The sequence below is a fragment of the Zootoca vivipara genome, chromosome 12 (assembly GCF_963506605.1).
Source record: "Zootoca vivipara chromosome 12, rZooViv1.1, whole genome shotgun sequence".
Taxonomy (NCBI): Eukaryota; Metazoa; Chordata; class Lepidosauria; order Squamata; family Lacertidae; genus Zootoca; species Zootoca vivipara.
The window spans coordinates 36818734-36844917 of NC_083287.1; the positions used below are offsets into that span (position 1 = coordinate 36818734).

Sequence of the window (26184 nt, forward strand, 5' to 3'; positions counted from 1 at the left end):
TTCCATTTACTTGGGAGTAAATTCCACTGAACTCAATCGGACCTGGTTAGGATTGCAACCTTAGTTTGCTTTTTAAAGAGATTAGACCAATTCCTGACGGATGCCTTTGTCAATAGCTTCAAGTGCTCAGTGCAACTTGCAGGTTCACAGGCAGCATACGTGTGAATACTGTACTAGCTGATGGCGAGCAACAACGGGAGAGGGCAATTGTCTTCCTGCCTTCTCTGTCGACTTCCCGGAGGCAGCCTTTGAAAATCAGGCAGTGGAGGCTGGTCCACTAGGAGAACGACAAGCAATTAAGGGGGGGGACCCCAAATTTCAATCGCATACCCTCCAGCATTTCTTCAATGAAAATAGAGACATCCTAAGGAAAAGTGGGACATTCCAGGATCAAATCAGAAACCGGGTGACTTCTCTAAATTAGGGATGTCCCTAGAAAAGAGGGACATTTAGAGGGTCTGCACACTCTTTCCTGTCTCACACACATATGTTATACTGTACTTTTATTTTAACTCAGAGAAGCTCCGCAAACATTTCTGTCAATCTATCGTTATTGGGCCAATCAGATCCCTGCACTCCTCAGCCAATCCCAAAGTATAGCTATGGCAAAAAAGAGGCCCCTCCCATATGCCCCTAAGCAGAAGAACCATGTGATTGATAGGAGTGCCCAGTGTGAAGCCTTGCACTCCATCTGTTGTTATGAGAGCTAACCTGCATTCACAGTATTAGTCCAGAAGGGCTGCCTTTAAGAGCAGTCGGAACCTGCTCAGAGCTATTTCCTAAGGCCACACCCACATCACAATGCACATTCTTTGTAGCTAGCCAGGAGAAGGGTATGGTTGCTAGTTTGAGCAGCTTTTTTATTATGAATATTTGTTAAGAGAGAGCAGTGGTGGAGAGATTGTGTGAGTATCTTTCCATTGGATGTACTTTTTTGGTTAACCACTACTAGCCGCTATTTTTGTGAATGGGGTTGAAGGGTTGGGAGAATAAATTGTGGATGGCTTCTCTGTGTGTGGCAGCTATCAACACTTGTGTGTTATTGCAACTGTAGGGTTTGTGTACCTGTGTGTCTAGGTTTGTGGAAAAAATATTGAGGTTTTGTGTTCCTGTTTTTCTTTAGGTTGAAAAATCCTGTGGGTTTCTGTTTTTGTTACGGTAGTTTGGCTACTGTGAGACCAGGATGCTGGACCAGATGGGACTTGGGCCTGACTCAGCCGAATCTTCTACTGTGGTGAATGTAGTTTATGCAGAGACTGTCTGTTGTGGAATCACCCTATTAACTACAAACAAGTTCTTCATTGGGTGAGGAAGGTGCACCCTGTGACAGTGGAATTTGCTGCCAAGGAGTGTGGTGGAGTCTCCTTCTTTGGAGGTCTTTAAGCAGAGGCTTGACAGGCATATGTCAAGAATGATTTGATGGTGTTTCCTGCTTGGCAGGGGGTTGGACTGGGTGGCCCTTGTGGTCTCTTCCAACTCTATGATTCTATGAATGCTCATGGGATTTATTTATGAGGCTCATAGTTCCTAATTATGTTTCATCTCCTCAAGTATGTGAAAGGAGGTTGTGGTTTGCAAGGAGGAGTTGATATTATAAGTTAAACCCCTTAGGCTTCATCACACTTCCTTCTCCGTAAGTCAATAGTCAAGAGCCTCCTTGTCTCCATACATTTAAAAAGAAAGACAATAGACAGAGGATCTGGAGACTTAAAAGTCCTCCTCTGTCACTGGCAGTGTGTGGTACATTTCTCTCATATTATTTCAATAAAAGGGGTTGCTATTTAGTCATGACTTAGAGCAGAAATGAAACAACACTCAGGTAGTACTTTAGAGGCTAGCAAATGCATTTTATTCCATATTCTGGTGAGGAAGACGCAGAAATGAATAAGCTGTGGAGGGGGGTGTAATATTTTCCCATAGCTCTGGAAATTAATAGGATCCCTTATTAAAAGTCCTGTGGGGTATCATAAATATTAACCCATTCATACTGCAATCCTGTACATTCTTATTGGGAAGCAAACCCTATGGAATTCAGCCATGTTTACTTCTGGATAATAAGCAGTTGTGGCATGAGTCCACACTAGAAATTATGACAGCAGGGCCTCATTCTGAACATTTGGGTGCTAATAATAATAATTTATTATTTATACACCCCCCCCTATTTGGCTGGGTTTCCCCAGCCATTCTGGGCGGCCTCCAGCAAAATATTAAAATACAATAATCTATTAAACATTAAAGGTTTCCCTAAACAGGGCTGCCTTCCGAGGGTGCCACTACCGAGGAGGCCCTCTGCCTGGTTCCCTGTAACTTGGCTTCTCGCAGCGAGGGAACTGCCAGAAGTCCCTCGGCAGTGGACTTCAGTGTCCGGGTGGAACGATGGGGGGTGGGGTGGAGATGCTCCTTCAGGTATACTGTATTAACAAAGTTGCTATGATTATGCGTCCCCTGTTTCTTTGCAAAGGATGAGGACAGGGAGAGAATCAGAGCAGGTGGAGAAGAAAACAACTTTTCTCCCAGCAAATAAGCAATTGTGACTGGAGAGGCCCCTTCTGAACAAAAGTACAGTAAGACATTTTCAGTTTAGTTAGGTGTTAAGCATTGCTGTTTTACAAATAGTTAAGGGACCATGGTATCTTTTGTAAGGAAGAAGGATGGGGAGAAACCAAAAATTGGCTATGCCCTCATGACCTTTCATTGGCCAACCCCCCCCCCCCGACCTCTTAGAAGCTCCACCAATTCTAGAGAGTGTCTGCTGCAACTGAAATCGGGCATGGGTGTGGGGAGCACGAGATAAAGAATACAGCGGGAGACAGAATGTGGTGGATCGGAAGGTCGCCCAGAATGAAAGCAGGCACCCCCTTTTATTGTAAAGTTTCAGAACTGTCAATGATTAACTAGAGGTGCATCCTTCATCCAATGACAAGTGGTCAACTCCAAAAGAGGTGGTGTCCTTGCAAAGGTCACATCCTGCCAACACCCCGAAACTCCGCCATAGAGGAAGTGCCTGGTCCTCACATACTCCTCAGACCTCGCCCTGTCACATGCCTACTCCTTAAACATCCCCCTCCTCTCAATCTTGTGATCCTTGGGGTTTTTCCACCACTCTGCCATTTTCCCATTGTCTTCCTCCTAACCTGGGTCTGACCCTTCAGGCTTGGACCAGCCTCCCCTGTTCTAACCTGCTCTAACCGGTTCCATCAGGATCCTCCCAACTCTGGCCAGCCCAGTAGTGACCTGCTGCCCTCTAATGTCCCCCTGACCCAACTAGTGGATGCGTGTTTGTGCATACTGACGTACAGGAAGGTTTGCCAGCACTGTATGTCGTGTTTAATAGCTGAGGTTTTTGATAGCTAGTTTTATCTGATGCGGTTTGCCAGCATCAATCTAAAATCACTGCTACACATGGGGAACCTGTGGCCCTCTAGTTGTTTCTGGACTTCAGCTCCAGTCAGCGCAAAGAAAGGTCAGGGATGCATTGTCCAGCATCCTTTCCTCCCCATCCCTCGGGCTCTTAGGTTCTGTTCACCGCCTCCTCTTCCATCATCACCGCCACCTATTGTTATCACCATCATCATTATTAATTTCTACCCCACTTTTCAAATTAAAACATAAAATGCTGTAGACAATTTAAAACACACCATCAATATTAAAATGAACACTCAGTTTAAAACAATCATGACAGCAACTATTATTATTAAAATTTATTCATTCTCCATAGGCATGAAATACTGATCTGCAGCTGCACTCAGCAACTCTTTCCAAAGCACTGGGGTTTCGGGGTGGGGGGACACAGGAACAACTTATAGGGTGATGCACACCATTATTATTTTTTGAGAGGTCAAATACAACTGAGCCTTAGGCTTGCCGATCAGAAGGTTGGTGGTTCGAATCCCTGCGACAGGGTGAGCTCCCGTTGCTTGGTCCCAGCTGCTGACAACCTAGCAGTTCGAAAGCATGTCAAAGTGCAAGTAGATAAATAGGTACTGCTCCTGCGGGAAGGTAAACAGCATTTCTGTGTGCTGCTCTGGTACGCCAGATGCGGCTTTGTCATGCTGGCCACATGACCTGGAAGCTGTACGGCGGCTCCCTTGGCCAGTAAAGCGAGATGAGCACCGCAACCCCAGTCGGTCACAACTGGACCTAATGGTCAGGGGTCCCTTTACCTTTACCTTTAATTCTCTGTTCCAGGTCAGAAACTCCAAGTTGGAAGGAGGCTGAGAGAGAGGGAAAGTGTGGAAAGTATCCCAAAATAAAACCAGGGTTCAGGTTGTTTCCCAATACACATTATTTAGTCCTCAGCCAGGAGGACCAGCAGAAGTGTCTGAGTCCCACCCAGATCTCAAGGCAGCTCTCACCCAGATCCGAGAACCAGTCCTTTTCGTCAAGAATAGGAAGGTGTTAGCATTTCTCTCAACACTGAATATTTTTTCTAAAACGATGCTGCTGCTAAATTCTGCTGGGACCTCACACCCTCGGCCCTGGAAGTCCTTTGAAATCCCCACATGTATGGGAGATGAAGACTGATGGCAATGTCTGTTCTGCCTTTATCTCTGGCATCCTTAAAGTAATTTATTGGAGAGAGAGAAGGGCTCTCCAGGAGCTCGCTTCAAGCTCTCTTAGCCAATAAAATCGCTCCCCATCTCCATTTCCATGCCACACTTTTAAAGAACATTTTCCCCAAAGAAACCTGGGAACTGTAGTTTGCCCTCACACAGCTACCGTTCCCAGGTTTCTTTGGGAGAAATGTATAGTGTGTGTACACTTCTTGAGAAACCTGTTTCCCTGGACACATGTATTTAGGCTGATGCAGTCAACCCAGGGGCCAGGGCAGAAAACAAGGGGGAGATTGCGGGGCAGGGGAGTAGGAACCCAGGAAGCTTTCTTAGGCCGAATCAGACCTCTTAGGCCGAATCAGACCTCTGTGGTGGTCCATCCAGCTCGGTGTGGTTTGTTTGCACTGCCAGGCAGCTTCTCTGCAGAATTTCAGCTCAGATTGAAGATGCCGAGAGGCGAGAACCGAACCGGGAGCTCCTTGCAAGCCTAGCATTTGCATCACAGCGAAGCCACGGCTCCTCCCCTTGGAAGAGTTTTGCGGAATGGACTTGGGTTGAGGAGTAAAACAACGATTAGCTGTTCAGGAAGGAAGATGATGTCAGGCTGCTGGGGAGGGAGGGAAAACCCTGGAAAAGGGAAAGGGGTCATCGATCCCTACCAAGAATTCCCATCATGCCCTTCTTCCTGTCTAAACCCGGGAGGTGGCTTTCCTGAAATCCATCTCTTTGGGCTGGGGAATGGGGTCCCCTAATCCCAGACGTGTGCTGCTTGGATGGCTCCCACTCCTTATGGGTGAGGAGGAGGGTGGTTTTTTCCTGGCTGGCTACATTGCATCCCCGCCGTTCCTCCACGTCGAAATTCCCCTCTCCCATTATACCTTCACAACAACCCTGTGAGGAGGCCGCCTGGGCTGGGCAGTCCCTACCCGAGCGATCGTCGCACCAGGGTGGGAAACGGAGCCTCTTTATTCCAACCCCACTCCCACAGCACGCCGGCTCTCTCCCCACATGTGCTCGGGCTTGTTTTCATTATTTTTTATGACTTCGCGCGATCCCAGAGGCTGGGACCTGCCATTCAAACGAGACCCGAGGCTGCGCTTTATATTTCCCCAAAGCAAGGTCGGAAATAGAGGTAGTAAGCAAACGGCTGGAGGAAACGGAGGAGAAGCGAGCAGGACACACACACACACACACACACACACACACTTGGCGGCGGCAGCGGTTGCTCTTGAGATTTCCTCCTCGGCGTGGAGGAGGGTCCCAGGCATGTGCGCCCCTCAGCTCCACGACCCCCTCCTGCCCCGCCAGGGATCCGAGCCACGCGCTCTTGCACCCAGGCGCACCCTGGGGGAGGTGCCCGGCAGGAGACAAAAGCATTTGTTGGGCCCCAGCCGGAACAAAAAAGAGCGAGCCCTGGGGAGTGGGGAAGCTGACCCCCCTCCACTCCCCCTCTCTCCTTCTGGGATTTGGGGAGAAGGCAGCTCCCAGCGCGTTCCTCCTTAATCCGCCTTCCTAAGCACAAAGCCCTCTCGGCTTTTTCACCCCCGAGATGCAGCAGCCGGGAGAGGCCACTCACCTCTGGGTTGCAGCCCAGACTGGGAGCGCGCAGGCTTCAAAGATGAACTAGCGCAGTGCGTTCTGTCTCTCTCCCCCGTACTCAACCTTCCCCACCCCCCTTCCAGCCTCACAGAGAAGAATCGCGGGTTTTCCCAGCCCACAAAGCCGCCTTTCCTCCCCACTCCAAGGAAAGAGAGAAATGGGGATCCCCTCCTTGGCTCAGGATAGAGACCTCGATCGCGGCAATATTTAGCGCCTTCCAGCCCCAGTAAGGATTCCCTTCCTTCCTCGCCGCTTTGATTCCCAGCGCGCCTTTCCCGGGTTGCGAAATCGGATCCCACGATTTAATTTCTGCCCCCCACCTCACCTCATCCTCTCCTGCCCCCCCAAGACCCACTGAACATGAGGTGGTCCGCAGAGGCCGCAGGGGTTAGGGGGCCAAACGCCCTTGCAACCCCGGAAGCGAGTGCTCTCCGACCGCTGCTTCCAAGTAAAAAGAAGCAAAAAGTTTCGGGCGACGGAGTTCCTCAGGACCCCAGCTCAGAGCCCGGGCGCCTTCTCCTGGCGAGCAAATCCCCTCGACCTCTAGCGCGCTGAGCGAGTTTACTCGAAGGCAACGCCCGTGGAAATCGAGGGGATCGACCCCCGAGTAAATGCCCCTTCCCGCTTTGCAAAGGGAAGGGAGCCCAGCCAAGCAGCCCTTGGTTGTGTGTGTATCCCGAATTTCCCTTTTGTGCGCTATCCTGACCTGTCTCATAACCTTGTAATCCACTGGAATATTTTCGGGACGACCTCTTTCTTTTTGGATTACCCTACCGCCAAAATGGGTTTTTTTAAAGCCCTAGATACAGCACATTTAGAATTTTTTTTAAAAAAAGAATATTGTTACTGCAGCACTAAGAGTGTGCAATGTGGCTGCAACATAGGCAAGGCTCCTTGATCAGGAGATGGTCACAACATCCTGGTTTGTTTTCTGCAAACTTTCAGGGAAATGGACGGTTATCATTTTTTCCACAGAGGTGCGGGGGTGGGGGGGAGCTTGTACATTTATTTCCGTTTGGGTTTTCCATCACGGGGGGGGGGGGAGTTAATGAAAACCCTCCCGTTTGTTTCACGCCGATTCACAATCAAGTAGCCTCTTTTTCACTCGCATTTTTAAAGTGTGCTTTCCCCGACGCATACCCGCTGTCTGGTGGTCTCTGATAGTAGTTTTATATACTGTACGTACACACATACAAATTGTCTTGCATTTCTCTTTAAATGAAAGGAAATTTCTTCCAACAGGCGCCGAGGAGGCCTGCCTTCAACAAGGAAAACCAGGCCAGGTGCCGCGCCTGAAAGGGCTTTCCTCATTCCCGAGCAGCCACGTCGTAGGAAATGAACTAAAGGAAACAGGCTGTGAATTTGGGATTTCCATTGGCTTCCCGGACTTCTCTGTTTCCCCAGGTCGTAAAGGCGCCCATGCAGCCTTACTGACTTCTGTGCCTCTTAGCTGAGAGTTTCATCCCAGAGGGCATCGCATTTCTCCTATTAAGCATTCCAGTCGTAAGCATAAATAAGACGCCCGGGATAATTAAAAATTACCGTTACTGTTACTACTAGTATCACTACTACCACCAAAAAAATAACGATGGTGCCAACAATAGTAATGTGGTGGTATTATTTGGGGGGGGGGGTGAGCGTCAGACTCTGTACCTAAAGGCAAGACCCAGGCCGAATATTGCGATCTCCCAAGAAAGGGGAAAGAATGCAGCAAGGCCATAGCTGCCAAGTTATCCCTTTTTTAAAGGGAAATTCCATTATGCTGAATAGGCTTCCTCGCGAGAAAAGGGAAAACTTGGCAGCTATGAGCAAGGCACATCTCTGTTCATACATTGACTTGCAAAGATGTCACTGAATCTTGCTAAATGTGGCAAGGAGCGGAAGGTCGCAGCTGATACGGATTGGGGGGGGTTACTTAAGGCGTTTCAAAAGGAAAAGCAGAGCTAAAGCTCTCCATCTCTGTGATATTTGAGAGAGGCAGATAGAGCGAGGGGAATCCCTAGCTCCTGCTGCCCTCCCCGAAATGAATGGATTCGCCCGCGCTGAGCAGGAGTCGACGACCACCTAAGGCCGCTGAGCAGGTCCGGATTCTTTTGCGAGGGGGCGCGCAGTGGAGCCTGCTTTCTTCTCTTCCCCCCCCCCCACCCCATGTCCACCTCCCCCACCCTCCTTTCTCTGTCGACTAACGCTGGGGATCCTTCACCGTTTCAATCCCTCACTGACATGTCCGTGCAGAGGCATTAACATTATTGATTGCTAATGGGGGAAATCCAAAGTTTCTTTGTGAGCGCCCAACCCGAGCACATGTTGGGCGCCGCAGCACACAGACCTGGGAGCTGAAAGGCAGAGCGGCGCTTGGGCGCTTCTCATACTCAAAGCGCCCGGATCGCCTCGGCCCAGCGGCGCCCGCTTGCGAGATCAATACCTGTCCCCGGGGCGGAGAGAGACCGCGAGTTTTCTGCAAAACTCACATAGCTCCTTTAAAAAAAAAAGCCACATAATCGACCCCGCGGTATTGTACCCTCCTGACCAGGACCTTCCATGGGGGGAGTTGGTGAATCAGTTGCCACTCCTGTGTGTGGACGACTCGAGATGATAGATAAGATATAGAATGGGGGTAGGGAGATAATCAGATGCAGGTACAAATAATTCAGATAATCTGAATATTATCTAATATTATCTGCTACCTTACACTCAGGCTACACTGCAAGAGAGACCAACAACTTGTGAAAGATATCAAGGCTGGAAAGGAACACCCAAGCGCTTGGCTTCCATTTAAAATCGCCTCACTTCAGGATCCTGGGCTCCTCTTTCTTCCACCCATGCCAAGGAGTTTAGGATCGGGTAGCTTAGAACACCGCTGGAAGCAACATGCAAAGCGAACTACTAGCTACAGTCCAGTCAGATGAGTCAAAAGGATATTTCAGACAGCTTTTGAACTTGATCAAAACTAAAAGCTTTGATTTTCAAGTCTAGTCCTGGACTGGGCTGCAATGCAGTAGTGTTTTTTGTGGGTTGCTTGGAATGGCATTACCTGTATTTACAGGGCAGCAGTTTACACTGTTAATAGCAGGCTTAATGTGAGGTGGAAGAGATCTGAGATTGCTTTGGTAGTTCAATCATATAAGTACAAGGGGAGCGTTTTGGTGCCTAGGAAGAAAAAAGTCAAAAAGGCCAGTACAGTAGTGTTTTAGGGGTGAATTTGGTTTTTTGCATGGATCTATTGATGTTTGTATTCTAATTCCTCCATTGGAAAGCTCCGCTCCTAACACATGAACGCTCATGCCAGTTATTTAGTAAAAAGCCACATCGTTGTTGTTGTTGTTTTGTTGCTAAAGTATAGAGGCATATTCCTTCTGTGAAACTGCAGTATGCAGATCTTCCTGGGTTCAAGGGAACTTCTTTTCAAAACAGGCTCAATCAATCAATTCATGTTTTAAGGAGAGAATAAAGGCCCTTCTTTATATTGTATACTCAGTTCTCTTATCTGATGCAAACAGCCTATCATCCCCAGTGACCTAGGGAGTCAAATATAGTGGGCTGCTTTTCCACTTTGCTCCAAGATTTTTGCGGCACCAACACGTGCTCTGTTCGGGGTACACAAAGCAAGTTTAGAATTTTCCCCTCCCCTCTTAGCAGTCAATAATGTTAATGTCCCACTATCTCCATTGGAGACAACTTAAAAGCATTTCTCATAAGGAAATGGTCAGTTTCAAGTTGTCCAAGACAAACCTGGTGAGGTTTGTAAAATACTCTGCAACGTTAAACTGCATATTCTCATACTTTGTAATGGCTAAAGCTGTCTAAGAAACAGGGGTGATTTATTTTATTTTTGTACATTTACCCGAAAGAGAACTAGACTTGGCCTCATGAATACAAGGCTGGTTTGAGTACCACTGACCACTTAATTAGATCTTAATAACATGAAGCCAATTTGTTCAAATACTATCTATGCTCTATAGATTATCATTTAACGAAGCATCCCACAGAAGAATCTTGTAGGCACCATATGAAAGGGTGCTACTCTTCTATAGTAGGGTAGGGGGGGGAAAGCCAAATGGTTGGGTCCTCTCTGTCTTTCTGATCCTACATTTATTTGGAAACGAGGCTAATCAGGGTTGCTTACCCCCAAACAGGGGACAAGAAGCGGATTACAGCACAGAAGGATAAATCCTTATGAGATTCCTGAAACTGGGATTTGGGATTTCCCCCTCCCCCATCTCCCTCTCTCATTGTGATTTAGCCCAGCTAGGTAGTAAGCTTGTTTATAAGACTAAATGAATGAGTATCTGGCTGAGCGATGCTGACCCTGAGTAAATAAACAGCATTCACATTTATGGTGGTTTTGTTTTTGTTTTCTTAAATTGCAAATATTTCTAGCAAAGCTGGAATATCATAAGGGGCCCTCATCAGTCTGTGACACAGAAAAGCCTTAAGATTCTCTCTTTTGCACACGCACGCACACAATTTACAACTATGCTGAGGGGATAGAATTCGCCGCAGAGGTAGCAGCGGTGACGGTGGTGTTCCCCCACCGGTTTTGCTGGGGGTGGGGAGGAAGAGAGAGAAGGAAAACGAAAGGGACGGCTGTTTGAAATGCAAAGGGAGGGGGGATGTGAACTGACCCGAGCGACAGTTTAAATGGGATGGTTTATCTCTCCAGTATTTCTGAGCAGCGCTTTCCCAACTGGCTTGTGGGGTCAGATCTTTCGCCCTGAGCTGGGGAAGAGCAGTTGCATTGGAAACGAAATGCAGCTTGATGGAAGCATCCTGTTTAGAGGGAAATGGGCTGCGCTGCCTCACAACTCTCCTTGGGCCGTGTTAATAAAAAAAAAAGGAAAGAAAAAGAGGGGACGGGGGAAGCGGTTTTATGCGTTTTGGCGATCTTTCCACGGCCTGCCTCTCCCATTCTCAGCAGTTGGAAACGGCCGCCGATGTAAATAATGTGCAGCGTCGGCGTGTTAACTTCTTTCCTGCCGCTTTTATCTCAGATCTTGCCGGGGGGGGGGGACAGGCGGACCGACGATGAGGTCTTAACGCTCAGTCTAGTGGGGGGTGAGGCGAGCAAGTGGGAGGTGGGGGTTCCCTCCCCCCGCAACCGCCGGTTGCTGCTGTTGCCGCTGCCGGAGGAATACGGAAGACCACGAGCGAGTTGAGACGTTTTGAGTCTCAAGAGGAAGAGCCCCATAAAAGTAGAGGGAGGCACGTACATTTAATCGCAATGTGTATTTTATAATATACAGACACACGTGCGCCGGGAGAGCGGCTGGAATGGCGCGCGGAGTCGGTGGATCAGCTGCTGCTGCTGCTGCTGTTGCTGCTCCTTCTTTCGAGCCGGCGGGCTTCTCATTTTCCTTTGAAAGCCAGAAAGAGTGAAAAGCTCTCACTGGCCGGCAGTTCTTTGGGACAGGCGAGCTTGCTGGAGTTTTCACAGTACAACCCTCCCCCCACAAAAATAAATCCTACCCATCTAAGATTCTTTCTCTAAAAACAAACCCACTTAAATATTTTTTAAAACAATAACACATACACACATACAGAAAGCAGAAAGCATAAAAATTAGTTGGCTGAAAGAGCTGAATGCTGGACGAAGATAGGCACGTTTTCCTCATTTTTTTGGCAATTTATTTTCCGCCTTCCTTTTCTTTTTTTAAAAAAGTGGCTTGTATTTTGCTATCTCCTGCAGGCGTTCGCCAAGAGCCACGCACGTTTACTTGATGGGCGTTTGTTGTTAGCTTTTAACAAAGGAGAGGAATCAAAGACCCTCGTGCATTTTCCCCGTTGCCATTTCAATAATTCTCCGGTTTTCTCTCTCCCTGAAATGTGTGGTTTCTTTCCTTTAGGAACCGCTGCAATCCTCGGACTCGGAACTTGGAAAAGATGGCTGAGGCCTTGTGGTTATTTGTTCTAGTTTTCTTATATGTGTGAACTAAGAAACATTTTCAGCCCCGAGAGATTCAGAGCTGTTGGGAGGTTTTGCTCTTGCAAAACGCAGCCTCCTTTTCCCACCACCGAAATCGGTCCCGAATTGCTCTGCGGGTCCGATTTTACACCTCAGTCCTAAACACACTGAAGTGGAAGCGGCCTTCCCTGACTGCAAGGCAACTTACTCCAGAGTAAATGGTGTGTGCGCGCGCGCGCGTGCAAAGGCTCACACAGGAAATGTGTGGGACTTACTTCCGAGTAAAGGTGGCTTAGCTTGGTGTTAAGTCGCTGCCTCAAAATGTCTCCTTCAGCAAAGGACAAAAATAGTTGTAACTGAATCTTTTCCAGGAAGCCGCATCAAAGAGCACCTAGATGGAGTTGCAGAATTGCAAATTTGCCCTTAAAATGTGTGTGTCTGGTCCTGCATGGAATCAAGTTCCACGTATTGCATTCCGGGCCTTCCTAAACAAACAGCACCTTTGGAGCGGGAGTGAAAAAGAAAACTGGGCCCAACCATTTCCTTCCTTGCTTTCGGCTCGGCCATGGCCGATCCCAGCCTTGGCTCTTTAAAACGAGGCGGCCATTTACTGCCCCCTTATTTCACCACTGACCAGGTTAGCTCATAAAGCTATTCACACGGCACAATGGGGATTTTCTCAACAATTAACAAGAAACAACATAATAAAGCCATTGACAAAGGCCCGGCTATTTACTAGAAATTAGGCACTCTTTAAGAGACCAGTGCGTAATTTCACACACTTTACAACCTCCCAGTGCATTTTCAAACACCAGAGTAAACAACCTTGAGTGCACTTTTCGGCTGAAGCTGTCGCCACAACTGGCCAATTGTCTCAAAACTCCCCACCTCACCCATCTCTCTCTCTCTCTCTCTCTCACACACACACACACACACAAACCGTTCTATTTTCACTGGAATAGTTTTAAATTGCCGAGTGGACGGACTCGGGAGAGCTGATCCGCTCAAAACACTACACCCCACCCCACCCTTCCCTCTACCACTCTGATCTTCCCCATATTCCTTGCGAGCAGCGCTGCATCTCTCCCCCATTCAAAGGTTATGCGGCTCTAGCCGGCGGGGGAGTCGCCTCTCGTGACCCGGAAGCCCAGCTCCCAACTCTGCAGCGGCGAGCTCCGGCCCGTGCCCGTCCCCGGGGGGAGAGAAGGAAGATGGTGCGTGGAAGGCAGCCTTGTGCCGCCAATCCACCCCGGGTCTGAGATTCGAAAGCCCTGTCGAATTCCTGGCGGAGCTCTGCAAGGCGGCAAATCCTCGTGCCCTGTGGAGGCCCTCTGTTTATTTGTGCGGCAAGCAGCGCCCTTTCTCTTGGTGCACGAAGCCCACCCCCGGAGCCGGCCCGAGGGTGCCCATTGGGGAGCCCTCTTCTGAATCCCCTTCGCGGGAAGGTGGGCGCGACAGAGGGGACCTTTTGTTTCAGGGCGGGCAACCCGGAAAAGGCTAGTGTGGGAGCGAGGTCTAGCTGGGAAGAGGAGCTACTTTGGAGCAGCTGGAGAGGCGAGAAGGCGGGAGACGAGACAAAGGGGAAAAGAAGAGCGGCCGGTGGAGAGCCCAGGCCCGAGTGGGCGCGGGCCCTCGACTCGGCTTTCCCTCGCCTCCTTCCTGCAAACAGAAAGGCCACCTTGAAGTGGGGCTCCGGGCCGGGTCCTCCGACGGCCCTTCCGCCTCGCCTGAAGGAGTCGGTCCCATGGCGGGGGGGTGGGGAGAGGAAGAGAAAGGCCAGGCGACACCAGGAGAGGCCGGCCGGGGCGAAGCACCACAAGGAGTTTGTTTTCGAGCGCGCAAGATGGCGACCAGGAGAGGCCTCCGGCTACCGCTCCTGGCCTACGGGGCTGAGGGGAAACGGCACTCGCCGGCCACAGCCAAGTCCGCCGACTCAGTTGCAACCTGCGATGCTCCCGCAGGAAAGCAGGAGAGTCGCTTTCCTGAGGAAGGAACGGTGAAACTGGAAAGCCAGAGACTTGGCGCATATGCGCGCAGGCACTTTCGTCAAAGAGGAAAAGAAGACCAGGGAAGCGTCGCCGGCTTCCCACCCAAATTCCCAGCCCTGTTTACAAACACAGCTGTTGTCGTAGATTTGCAAAGCACCCTAAAAGCCACCAGCCGCGAGAGAAGGTGCAGGCAAAGGAAGGGGCGAGGGTGGGGAGAGAGCAGGGGGACGGAGAGAGGGAGGGAGGGAGGGAGGTGGTCTCGGCATCTGGAAAGGACAGAGCGCCTTGTTTTTGAAACTGTCAATTCTCTCAACCCCTATTGTGAGAGCTTCATGCAAAACATCTCGGGCCTTTTAACGCTGGGGCTTGTGAGGCCGCCTCAGATTGAAAAGGAGAGGGAGAGAAGAGAAGGGAGGGGGAAGCCAGGGCAACGCAAATAATTATATTGGAATAGACACACGCACAAACTAACTGCAACATACAGTGTGTGTGTAGATATCTGTGTGCGTGCATATATATGTATGTATATGCACACACATATGACAGATGTTTGGGAATTGCCCTTGTTTAGCAAAAATGTGGAGGGGGGGAGGTAAAATCCTTGCCTTAGCCAGGGCTAAGAAAGCCCATGATCCCCCCCACCCAGTTCCCCCCTCAATCGTATTTTTATTAAACATGCTTGTTGTTGGAATCCCTAGGAGGAGATTTTGCTAGTGCCTGATGTTTGCAAGGGCGATTTAACAAGGTAGATTCCTGCTCTTTGTCCTGCTTCTATTGGAAAGCAAAATTGTTCTATAAGCTGCTACTCTTTAGTAAAGTTTCTGCTACCCCAACGGATTTGCAGTTAAATCATGAACTTTTTTTCCTACAACGCAAAGCATCTTAACCGTAAAAAAACCACAGCGAGCAGCACTTCCTGTGTTGTATCTGTTTTTTTCCTCCAAAAGGCCGCTTTTGAGCACAACTCCTCTAAGCACACTCACACGTGTAAAGTGAAACCAAAACATTATCACATTTCTCTTCTTTCTGCAGAAACTTAAATTTATTGGCAACTAAATCTGATAGAGCATCATCCCCTTTTGTAAATTGCCAAGGGAATGATTGAACAACAGTCTTCATACAACAGACAGCAGGCCTTTCCTTTATTACTGCATAGTGGTGTTTAGAATAAACAACCAGCAGTGAGATTCCCCTCCCCCATTTTTTATTTTGTGTTGCCACTGTAGTTAACTATGGGTGGACTTATAGAGACAATTTCTTTTCAGAGTAAAGGGTTGTAAACTCTGTGTTACATCATTTAAGGCCATAGACCTGGTTTTGCTGAAAGGCATTTACACATGTTCCCTTCTGAATGCTAGATATATAGTCCATAGTTTCCTTTGTCTTAAAGAGCAGGGGGAGAACACATTTCTCAATAACATAGGAGCAACTCTCTTATATGCTTCATAGATGAATAATCTTTGTCGGGTTTGTTTTTTTTATTGCCAGATTTTTGTTGTGGTGGTTTGGTTTGGTTTAGCCCTCAGAACTGGAAAGTCTGTAGAGCCATATCAAATGGGAAATAGACTTTCTCTTTCATTTCAGGTTAAATTGAAAAATTATATATGTCCACTGCTCGTTACTAAGAGGTATTTTACAGAGAGGACAAAGAGACATTCCTGAACCCAACAATTTGTGCTGAACACCACAAGCCATGTGCTCCAAGGCATTCCAGGTAAAGGCAATGGGATTGCTCTGAAGCAATTTAACTGGGTTATGTGTATGGAGTTTGACTATCACTCATACTCTAATAAGAATCCACTGGACCAGTTGGAATTGTTAATTTTTACAAAGGAAAATACCTAGCAGAATTGCAGGCCTCCCTCTTTCTCCTTGCATCTGCCCCTTCCCTCAAAAAACAAAAACAGCTTTCACTGCCGGCCATGAAGCAATAGTCTTCCTGTCGGTCTTGCAGTGAGATGGACACGTGATTATGTTTAGGATTTTGGAGTATTATTTGGTGGATCGGTTTCTCTCCCGCCCCCTGCCTCCAATGCAATTCTTTGGACAAAACTAGGCTAAAAAGCTATGCCTTACGAACCCTTTGGCTCAACACTGTTCATTCAGCAGCTTCTGGAAAGTGCAGCTAGAGAGTAACTCTCTGAAAGCTACAGGGGCTGAGGTGCCAACAAAGCACAATAAAAAAAGTGTCTCAAACGCCTGAAAGTACCACAGAGTCAAGAATGTCCCCATCAGGGTTGAAAAACTTCCTCTGTTCTCTCTCTGCCGTTTTTTATTTTTTTATGGAAGGGCCAAAGTGGTGATGAGCCTGCAGGCCCCATGGAGTGGAGAAGAGGCCACTTTGGGATGGGCAGAGGCATGTTTGACACAGGGGGTAGGGGTGGAGAGCTCTGGAACTCTGCCTCTAATGGCAGGATGATTTTGCCATGAATAATAGTGAAGTGGGGGTGGGAAGCATTGGCAAATCACCCCCACAGCTTGCTAAAGAAGCCAGAGTGGGTGCCTGAGGCTGGGAGACTTACGCAAACTAAGTATGGCCTTTTGGAGTGACATAAGGCTGTAATTTGTGCAACTCCAGACACAGACTAGCCTATAGCAACATATCTCCCTCCCCCATTTTGAGACCATCAGATTTTAACAGAGGAAGTTAAATACCGGTAAGTAATATACCACAACTGATTATTGCAACTGCGTGACCTGATGTGAAAAACGTGTGTGTATATCTGTTCCGTGTGCATATATACATAAGACACACACATATATATCCTGCAGGTATTTCTTACAAGGTGTGGAAAACCCTTACTCATTTATTTCTCTCTCCATGTGTTTAAAAAGAAGCTCAAATTAGCTAATGTCTGCTTGGAAGATTTAGAGACAGGGGGGGGGGTATCATTAGGGGCAGGAATTTAAAGACCTTAAGGAAGAACAGCAAAACAAGCCAAGGATTTCCATATTAAAAACATTGGCTCTGAGGCCCAGGGCGAAACATTTCAAATGCTGATTTCTTTTGCGATTTAGTAGAAATCCTTATGTTGAGATTCTTCTATAGGTTCTTCTATAGATTCTTCTCCTTGAGAATTTGAATTTAGAAAGAGAATCTGTTGGCATATAAATGCTAAATTGGTGAGGAAGAAATTGCCCAGGAGCCGGCAGTCAATCCCAAAGTGCTGATTCAGCAACTCTGCATCAATACTTTCTCGGCCTTTAAACTTTCGTCTTAAATCTATTTAGCTTCCCTTCCCTGCTATCTTCCACAACATGCAACAGCACTGACAACTGCCTCACACTTGTTTGCTTTTATATCACAGTTTTATAAAGAAACAGCAACCAGCCTCTAGAAGCAGAAGTCCTTCCAATCAAATCCCTACACTTTTCTCACACAGACATAGACATTCCCTCTCGCAAAAGAGTCAGAAACGAATGAGGAACCCTACAATAAGTATAAAATCATCATCACTTTTTTTAAAACAGTGTTTTAATTGAAAATAAAGCTAAAGCATGCTTTTTCCAACAGTGCAAATTTCCATCATTTTGATTTACTGCTTCCATCATCACAACATATTACACCAGCATGTCTTACCAAAGGCTCGACTCTAGAAGTCTGCCTGCTTCAACTCTGTCGAGGTTTAAGTGCAAATATAGACAATTGCCTCTGATTGTCACGTGCAGTAGAAAAGGATCCTGCTACAAAGATAGGGTGGTTGGGAAAAGTCCTCTTTTTTCCAGAAATGTAAAGAAAACAGTGACAAGTCCTGGTTTTAAAAGCCTGAGTTTTGGTGCCAAAGTAGCCACCAAGAGTATAGGGTTCTTCATTGATAATATCCCTTCCACTGGGGCCTCTTGCACATAGCATGCTGAATGAGATTGCGTTTCCTTCCGATTCCCTCCAATGGGAGTGTGAGAACCTAACATTTTTTCCTGACTTTGCAAATCTGGGAGGACCAGATTTTGAGAACATCCCCCTCACGCACACACACACCTGCAAACCTTCCAACAGAAGCAGAGCTCCAACCCAGTCCCACAACAAAACCTAATGATTGGAAGGCCCCCTCCTTGAGAGTAAAATTTACTTGGGGGCAAATCCAATTGAACATGGGGTAGAGTGGCTTCCGAGCAAATGTACACGGGTTTGGCTGGGTTGAGTATTGTAGCTGAGATAGGCAATCGTGGCCAACCTGAAGGGTTCAAGGTGAAACAAGAAGACAGAGAGTGGCATGTCCTTTTTTAGTCTCTCTTTTTCTCTTCCTAAAAAAAAATGCCTGACCATCTAATTCCAACTCTCCCACTGGTGACCCGGAGACACACGCACACTCCCAACTGCAGAGTGCAACTGCTTTTGTGGAAAGGACAGGCAGGGAATTAAAATTTAACAATGAACCCTCTGCAATAAAGTAGAAGGCATTCCCAGCAGAAGGATAGTGAATTCTCCCTGTGCAACCTCTCGCTGAAAACAAAACAAAACAAAAAACCTTGTACGGAACTGAACATTTAGACTTCCTGAATTCGAAATCTAGTGCATTTACACATTAATGGCTCATTCGAATTGTTAAAATTCAACTTTAAAAAAACATAAACCAAACATTTATTTGTAGCAGTTGGAATTGAGGTACCAGGTGCATTACTAGCATTTTGAGACAGTAAAGTGTTCCAGCTTTAGCAGATTCCACTGAGGTGGTTCTTTTGTTTGTTGTGTGGTGTGTGTGTTTTTAATAAACTTGGAAAACTTTCCCCTGAAGTAGTCTCTGGAATGTTAGACCTCTTTCGTCCTCGTCCTCGTCCCCTCCTCCCTTCCCCCCACGATGGGTTTTCATGGCAAAGAAAATAGTAATCCGGTTTTGTTTTCGTCGTCCTCCAAAAATAGAAAAAAAACCAGGATTCCCCCATACCATAAAAAAAATATCAAAATCAAATCGGATGTGATTAGGGTCGGGACTAGCATCCAGCTGTAAGATTTCCTGTAAGGGTCAGGAAAAGAAGTAGTTGGGGTCCCCCCCAAAAAGGAAAAAAAGACCAAGAACACAACAGCAACAACCATGAAGTAGGGTTCCCATTCAATCTCTCTCTCATGAATGAAATTTCCTGAATTTGTGGCTGGGTGGAAGAGGTATTGCTGAGCCGCCCAGCTGCCATTTCCAGACAGGATGGGCCTTGGGAGGCGGCTGCGCATCCTTGGCGGTGTTTAAGGTGTAGGCTGGCAGCAGATCCCCGTCGATGCCCACCACCAAGGAGGGCGGGCAGGGGAAGTTCCCCATGAAACTGAAGGGCCTCTTGACGGCCGAGGCGACGTGGCCGCCCGCCCTTTTTCGCCGGCTGAGAACTGTCAAGTCGTCCAGGGCGCCCTCGGGGGCGTCCAGGAGCTTCCCGGCGGGCAGGCGGGGGCTCCGGACGGATTTCAGATTTGGTTTGAGCGGCGCCGGGCTGGGCAGCAGGGCTCGCTTGCCCAGCACCAAAGTCCGGTAGTTCTTCCTCACCCGGGCTCCAAATTTGTACTCCCCATCCTCGGGTTTGGCGGCGGCGGCGGCGGCGGCGCCTAAAGTGCAGGAGGCGAGGGCCTGGCTTGACGGGGCTGGCTGGCCCGGGGGGCTCAGCGGAGGACTGGGGGGCTCGTCAGTGCAGCAGGCGCGGTCTTCCTTGGCTGGCAGCAGAAGTTCCTGAGGCTGGTGGGTCGGGCTGGGTGGTGGAGACGGCGATGGCACCGGTTCGCCGTCTGCCTCCAGCTTGTGCTCGTCATCGCTGCCTTCACATTTGAGCGGGGGCTGGCTCTGTCCCTGAACGGGGAGGGTGCCATACTCGGCGTTGGCACTGCTGTCCTCGACTTTAATCTGGGCAATGGGCACAAGGGGCAGCGGCTCGGGGTATTCAGCAGCAACAAGCACCTCGGGCTGGCTTTGGGAGGAGGAACAGCCCAGGCAGTGAGTCAATGGGCGATGGGGCTGGGTGGCTTCTGGGGGCACCCCAAGAGCAGCAGCAGGGCTCTCTGCAGGAGCTGGGTGAAGAGGAGGAGGAGGAGAGCGGGTGGGCCAGCCTCTCCCCGCGTCTCGAAGGAACCTTGGCTGTGGCAAAGCTTGGGGCATCTTTGGGCTGGGTGAAGGGCATCCCCTGGCCAGGCAGGGGGCGGCTTTCAGGTCTGGAGCCTTCACGTCGGGCGATGGAGAGGGACACCCGCCGCCCCTTCGGACCTGACTCAGCTCCCCAAAGCAGTGACAATCCACACCGGGCTCGGTTTTGGGGACCCAGCCAGCGGGGGTGATGCCCCAGTCCTCCTCGGGAGCCTCAGCTTTGATGCTCTGCGCGGGTCCAGGGAGGCTCTCGTCCCGTCCAGCCGAAGCGGGCGTTGGAGGCAAAAGGCTGGCCGGAACCCCCACCAGACTGGGCGGCTTGCAGAAGCTGGTGCGCCTGAAGCGGATGCTCTGCACTGATGCTTGGCTGGAGCCGGAGCTGGAGTCCGATTCGGAGCTGCTCTCTTCTTCTTCTTCATCTTCCTCCTCCTCTTCCTCCTCCTCGTCTTCCTCCTCGTCGGAGCTCAGCTCGCTGGAATCCGAGGCATAGCTGCCCTCCTCGTCCTCCGAAGACCCCGAATTGCTGCTGCTGGTCAAACTGGAGCAGAAATCTGAGTCGTTGGCCAGGTGGTCCGAATAGGAGCTGGAGTCGGAGTCGCTGCTGTAGGAGGTCTCCGGGAAAGGCTGCTGGGGCGGCGCCGGCGCCAGGAAGCCGTTCAAGCCCGGCAGTCTCTCCGAAGAGGCGGCTTTGGGGGACTTGCCGGCGCGGGGCACCAGCAGCAGGCGCCGCCCGCAGTCCGGCGGCGGCGGCGGGAAGCGCCCCTCGGTGGCTTTCTTCCTCTTGGAGCGGCAACCCAGAGCCAGCGGGCCGCTCTCCGACGTGGCGGCGGCCGCAGCTGCGGCGGCGGCGGCTGCTGCAGCGGCGGCAGCGGCGACGAGCTTGGGTTGGCTGGCAATGGCGGCCGAGGAGTGGTAGTAGTAGTGCGGGTGCTTGGAGCAAATCAGGCTTCGAAAGCAAGGCGCCTCCGATGCCAGCGAGACGTAGCGCGGCGCCAGCGGCGCAGTTTCATAGTTTGGCGACCCTTTGCAAGGGGATCGCGCCAGTCCCGGCGCGCTGGGCGCGGGCGATTTGCTCCAAAAGTGAGGTAGATCCGAAGCCGGTAGGAAAGCGCCCGATGCCGCCGCCGAGCGCCACGCTTTCCTTCGGCGGCCGCTGCTGCCGCTGCTGGCGAAAGGCGCGGCGGCTCCATTCAAACCCAGCCAAAGTTTACCGCCTCCTTTCCAGAAGGCCGCGTAAGGGTCCGGCCCGGGGGCTTCTTGGACGGCTGCGCCCCCCTTGCGCTTGGTCCTGAGCACCCTCTCGGTTTTGCACGACGTGTAGAGCGCCTCGACGTCCTCGCGGGAGATGAGGGTGCATTTGGCGGCGTGGAAGGCGATGGAGTTGATGGCTTTGAGCTTGCGCAGCTCCTGCAGGTCGCAGTGGTGCTTCTGCACGTTGAGGTGGTCCATGCGCTTGTGCACCGTCGTCCGAGGGATGTTCTTCAGCAGATCCGTGAAGACCTGCGACAGCGCGAACATCTGCTTGCCCCGGATCACCAGGTAACCCAGGCGCACGCCGTCCACCTCCTCGAAGCCCGACTTCAGGTGGTCTCCCATGGCGCGCGCCTCAGAGCAGTCCCAGCATCCGGGCAGCGAGAGGGAGCATAAAAAGGGGGCGCCGGAGGGGCCCCCCCAACCCCCACACATGCACGCCGCACCCCGGAGTTGGAACCAGCAGCCTTCGGCGGCGGGAGGAAAAGGTGTGCAGCCGGCGGGGGCGGGTGGAGGGGGGTGGGGTGGGTGGCAAGCAAGGAGAAGAGATCCACGCGATAAAAGGCTATTTTTTTAATAAAAAAAAAATCCTCAGCCAGGTGCTGGAGTGGGGTCTCAAGGCATCCTGCTGGAGGGAAAAGAACAAAGCCTGTTATACCCGATCAAACTTTGGACGGGGGCGGGGGGGGGAGGAGATGCTGGAATCAGGAGAGAGAGAGAGAGAGAGAGAAAAGAAAGAGGGACTGAGCGCTATACGGAGGGGATTTTTTTTAAAAAATCCAGGTCCTGGAAAACTGCCTTAGGGGATTGTGCGGGAGCGATTAGCTGGGTTGCCCCCGGTGTTTCTCGACGGCACTGAGGCAGGCTGGCTACCTGTGCCCTTTGGTTGGCGGCTTCCCCTCACTGCCCAGCCAGGATAAAGGAATGTGAGCCAAAGGGGGCTGTGCGGAGACGAGACGAGCCACGCAGCCGCTCTTCCCGCCGCTGCTTTCGCTCCAAATCAAATGACAGAGGGAAGTGAGCTGGTCCGGAGACACCTTCATCAATTAATTCCCCTCAAGCCAGCGCTGATTGGACACTCCTGACAGGTGATGCAATAAAAATTGATATTCCACCCCCTCCGCAGCTCCCCCCCTCCAAATCTCTGGCTAATTAGCATACTCTTAGGCTCCCCACCTCCCCTCCCAAAGTAAATAATACTGTTAGTATATAAATCTTTCTATTAAACAATCCGGAGCTCCCAGCCAGCCCACACTCGCTCTCGGCGGCGCTGGCGACTGAAGGACCGGGTTTGGAAACCCTTGGTGACACGGGTTTTGTTTTATTTTTTGAAACAAATATAAAAAATTAATGGAATTTGGAAACCTTCTTGGGGTTATTTAGTGGGGATAAAATGCGGGGGGAAGGACAGAAAGCTGTTTCCCCCACGATACGAATTCTATGGATGTAAAGATTGGAAGGGGTAGTTTTTAAGTAACCATTTTAAAGGGGCGCTTATTCTGCATTGCGTATCAAAAGGAGGGTTCCTCAACTGGTATTTCCCTTCCTTTGGCTTTCGAACATAGTTAAACAAAAAACAAACAAACAAACCCTGGGGTTTGTCTGACGTTCTTTTGTATATTTCTGTGAACGACTCGGAAAATGAGAATACTCACGTTCGCTAGCTTAAGCCCCTTCTTTCCTCTTCCTCCTGGTCTTTCTCACTCTCACTCTCTTTCCGATAGCTAAGTTGTTGCTACTGGGGGGGGGTATTTAGGGCTGCATGGTTATCCTGAGCTCCAGCCCCGCAATACTGTAACACTTTTCTCTGAAATTCTGCCTGTAATATTGGGGGTGGGGGAGGGGGAGAGGAGGGGGAGAGGAGGAGGTTGGAAGAGAGAGGGGGAAGAGAGAGAGAGAGAGATCGGGACGCGGGCTCACGTCAGACCCATAACAAAGCCGAGATAAGCCAGCAGCAAGGTCTCCACTTTTCCACAGTTCCCCCGTGCTAGCTCCCAAGGTGGAGGGAGTCCCCCCTCCGGTCCGCGCGTCCACGCCAGGATCGCCTGCGTGTTGATTGCTTCCAGCAGGGGGAAAAAGATGGCAACAGAGCCGAGAGAAAAGCTTGGAAAAGGAGGAGGGGGGAGGAAGGGGAAGATTGCAATGGGTCACAGGGATGCTTCTGACTTCTAGGGTGCAGCCCTCGCTAGAATTTCCCCGGAGGCTGAGGGTTCTCCCCCCCCCCACCTGCGGTCCAGACGAATAGACTCTTCCCCCCCCCCGTCCCCGCCGCTCCAATAGTAAATTCACTGAAGATGTCTGCGGGTAAGGGGTTTCCTATTCACATGTTCGGTGTCTGAATGTGGGTGCAGGAAAGAGGCTTGCCCCTTCCCCCGCACACTTCCATCGCTCTATATAAACCCGCCCCCCCAAATCTCACAATTCCAACTTAAACCTTTCCCAAGTGGCGGCCGACTATTTTCGTCTTCGTGGACAAAAGAGGGATGGGAAATAAGGCCCAGCCCACGAAAAACTTATACTGTCTTGTTGGGGGCGGGAGGGGGGTTGAGTGCATTATTCCCCCCACCCTCCAAGCCCCGTCTTCCAGATCTATTCCAACCCAACGTCAAAATGACCAGCAGCCCGGCCCTACTCGCCGCATCTAAGCGACTAGAAGCCCCAGTCGAGCCGGAGTCGAATCGGCGTCGATCCAAATCCTGCTAGTCCGCGGGGTTGCGGTGGATCGCAGTCGCTAATTGATTCACTCCGAATTCCGGCCAGAAGCACAAAGTGGCTGTGTATTTGCAGCGAGGAGCTCACGGTCAGAGCCAAAATGAAATGCATCCGTGTGCTCCAGGAAAACCACTTGGATTCCTCGGACTAAGAAACAGGGTGGGTGGGTGGGTGGGTGTGTAGGGGGGCGGCGGAAGGTAAGAAGAAGATGGTCTGTCTTCGAAGGCCATGTGCCCCACTGATATAGATTCCCATAGTCGTATGCCCCATAGTATGAGCGGCTGCAGTATGATTACGCCGGGACTGGGAAAACAAATAAGCAAGTCTACCAACAGAGCTCAACAGTCCCGTCTCGTCCCCCCCCCAAAAAAAACCCTCATCCTGCCCCCTCCCCAAAAAATCCCCTCCTCTTGCCTTTTTTTTGGTTGGTGATTCATTTTTCATAGTCGTTGTGCATGACTAGGTAAAATTCAGCAGGCGATTTCTCTCTCTTCCAACCTCCCCCCTCCCAGCTCACAGTGTGAGGACTGAAGGGCCAAGGGGTGCTGGCAAGCGCCCGGAAATTAAGAAAGTCCGGGGCCTCGCCTCTCAACTCAAGCTGAGCTTGACCAAGCCGTGGAGCTCGCAGACAGAAGGCGACAACTTGCACCGAGTGACTTCTTCCCTCCGAGCTTCAAGGCCCGGTTCCCTCTTGAAGCAAGAAACTGGAGAGAGAGAGAGAGAGAGAGAGAGAGAGAGAGAGAGAGAGAGAGAGAGAGAGAGAGAGAGAGAGGAGACAGAATTTATATCCACACACCCTTGTCTCAAAGGAATAGTCATATATATGGGTGATTATATATAATGTATATATATATAATGTATATCTCCTTTGAGGCAAGAGCGAAAAGGAGAGCCTGGTCCAGGGTCTCGTGATAGTACAGCCCTTCCAACGCAATCGAAAGGCAGTGGCGAACAATGAATGGAAGGCTCCTCGCAGCCCCAGTTGAGCTCCGCATCTGGCTGCCTTCGCCTGCGCGTTCCTCTTCCCCCTCGCGCAGGAGACATCGCCTCTCATTCTGGAGCTGCAAAGCAAAGTTTGGAGGGAAAACAGTTGCCTGGGTGTTTTATTTTGTGTGTGTATTGTGGAGGGAGAGAGAGGAGAGAGAGTAGAATGAAGCGGGGAAGAGGTAAATAAAGCGGTATCAGCTTTTGTAGGGTTAAGCAATGGGGACCCTTCAGACCCCTCTTTTCTCGGTCTCCTATTCCCAGGATGGCAGCCGTCGTCTCGTGCCCCCCACCCCGGCACACACACACACACACATCCCCACCCAACGCTGCTCCTCCCCCTTCTCCTCCCAGCCTCCTGCTTTGATGCTGAAGGTGCTGGCATCCCTGACAGCCCGATCCACAAAGTAAATGAAGCCCGAAGTATTGGCTTTAAAGTTCCGGCGGCTGCCTCGCTGTTTGTCTATTTCGCAAAGTTGAGTTCTAAAGTCGAGGCTCGGTTACTTTTAGGTTCCCAATTGGCACAGCCAGGCTATACAACCAAGCCATCCCCTTGCAAAGGGTGGCGTACTCCAGAGTAAAGAGGTTGTGGGGATCTCAGCCGCACAACAAGCGCACCCAGGCTCAGATCCACATCCATTCTGCCTCACAAACTCTCTCTCTCTCTCTCTCTCTCTCTCTCTCTCTCTCTCTCTCTCTCTCTCTCTCTCTCTCTCTCTCTCTCTCTCTCACACACACACACACACACACACACACACACACGACTACAGTCGTCTGCTTCTTCAGGCTGGGTCCCCAGTTTTTATTTGCTTTAAACATCGACGTTAAAAGCAACAAAATGGGAGGTGCTTTAAATACCTAGCTGCTTTTCTTTCTACCAAGGTACAACGTAAACTCTCTACTGTATTGGGGGGGAGGAATCATGGTAACAGTGTGTGTGTGTGTGTGTGTGTGTGTGACTAGATCAGTTAATAAACAAATAAACACACACACCAAGACAGAGATCTTAAGGAAATATTCAATACACATGGGAAAGGCACACTGGAGTCGAGTTGAAACTCCCGCACCAGATCCCCTCCCCGCAGCCTTTTGTTCCTTGAAACTTCCCCATCTTGAGTTTGCGGGGGTGGGGGAGG

The 26184-nt window shown here is 50.2% G+C and overlaps 1 protein-coding gene across 1 annotated transcript; it reads right to left on the reverse strand.

The window, feature by feature from the left end:
• Positions 1-17520: 17520 nt before the first annotated feature.
• SKIDA1 (SKI/DACH domain containing 1) lies at positions 17521-21819 on the reverse strand. The gene has a single exon (XM_035130312.2). The coding sequence runs from the start codon at positions 21785-21787 to the stop codon at positions 19106-19108; it is 2682 nt and encodes an 893-aa protein (XP_034986203.2). The 5' UTR covers positions 21788-21819; the 3' UTR covers positions 17521-19105.
• Positions 21820-26184: the final 4365 nt, after the last annotated feature.

Excerpts from the sequence above, each read along its gene's own strand:
- SKIDA1 (XM_035130312.2), bottom strand. The coding sequence starts at position 21,787 with ATGTGTGGGGGTTGGGGGGGCCCCTCCGGCGCCCCCTTTTTATGCTCC.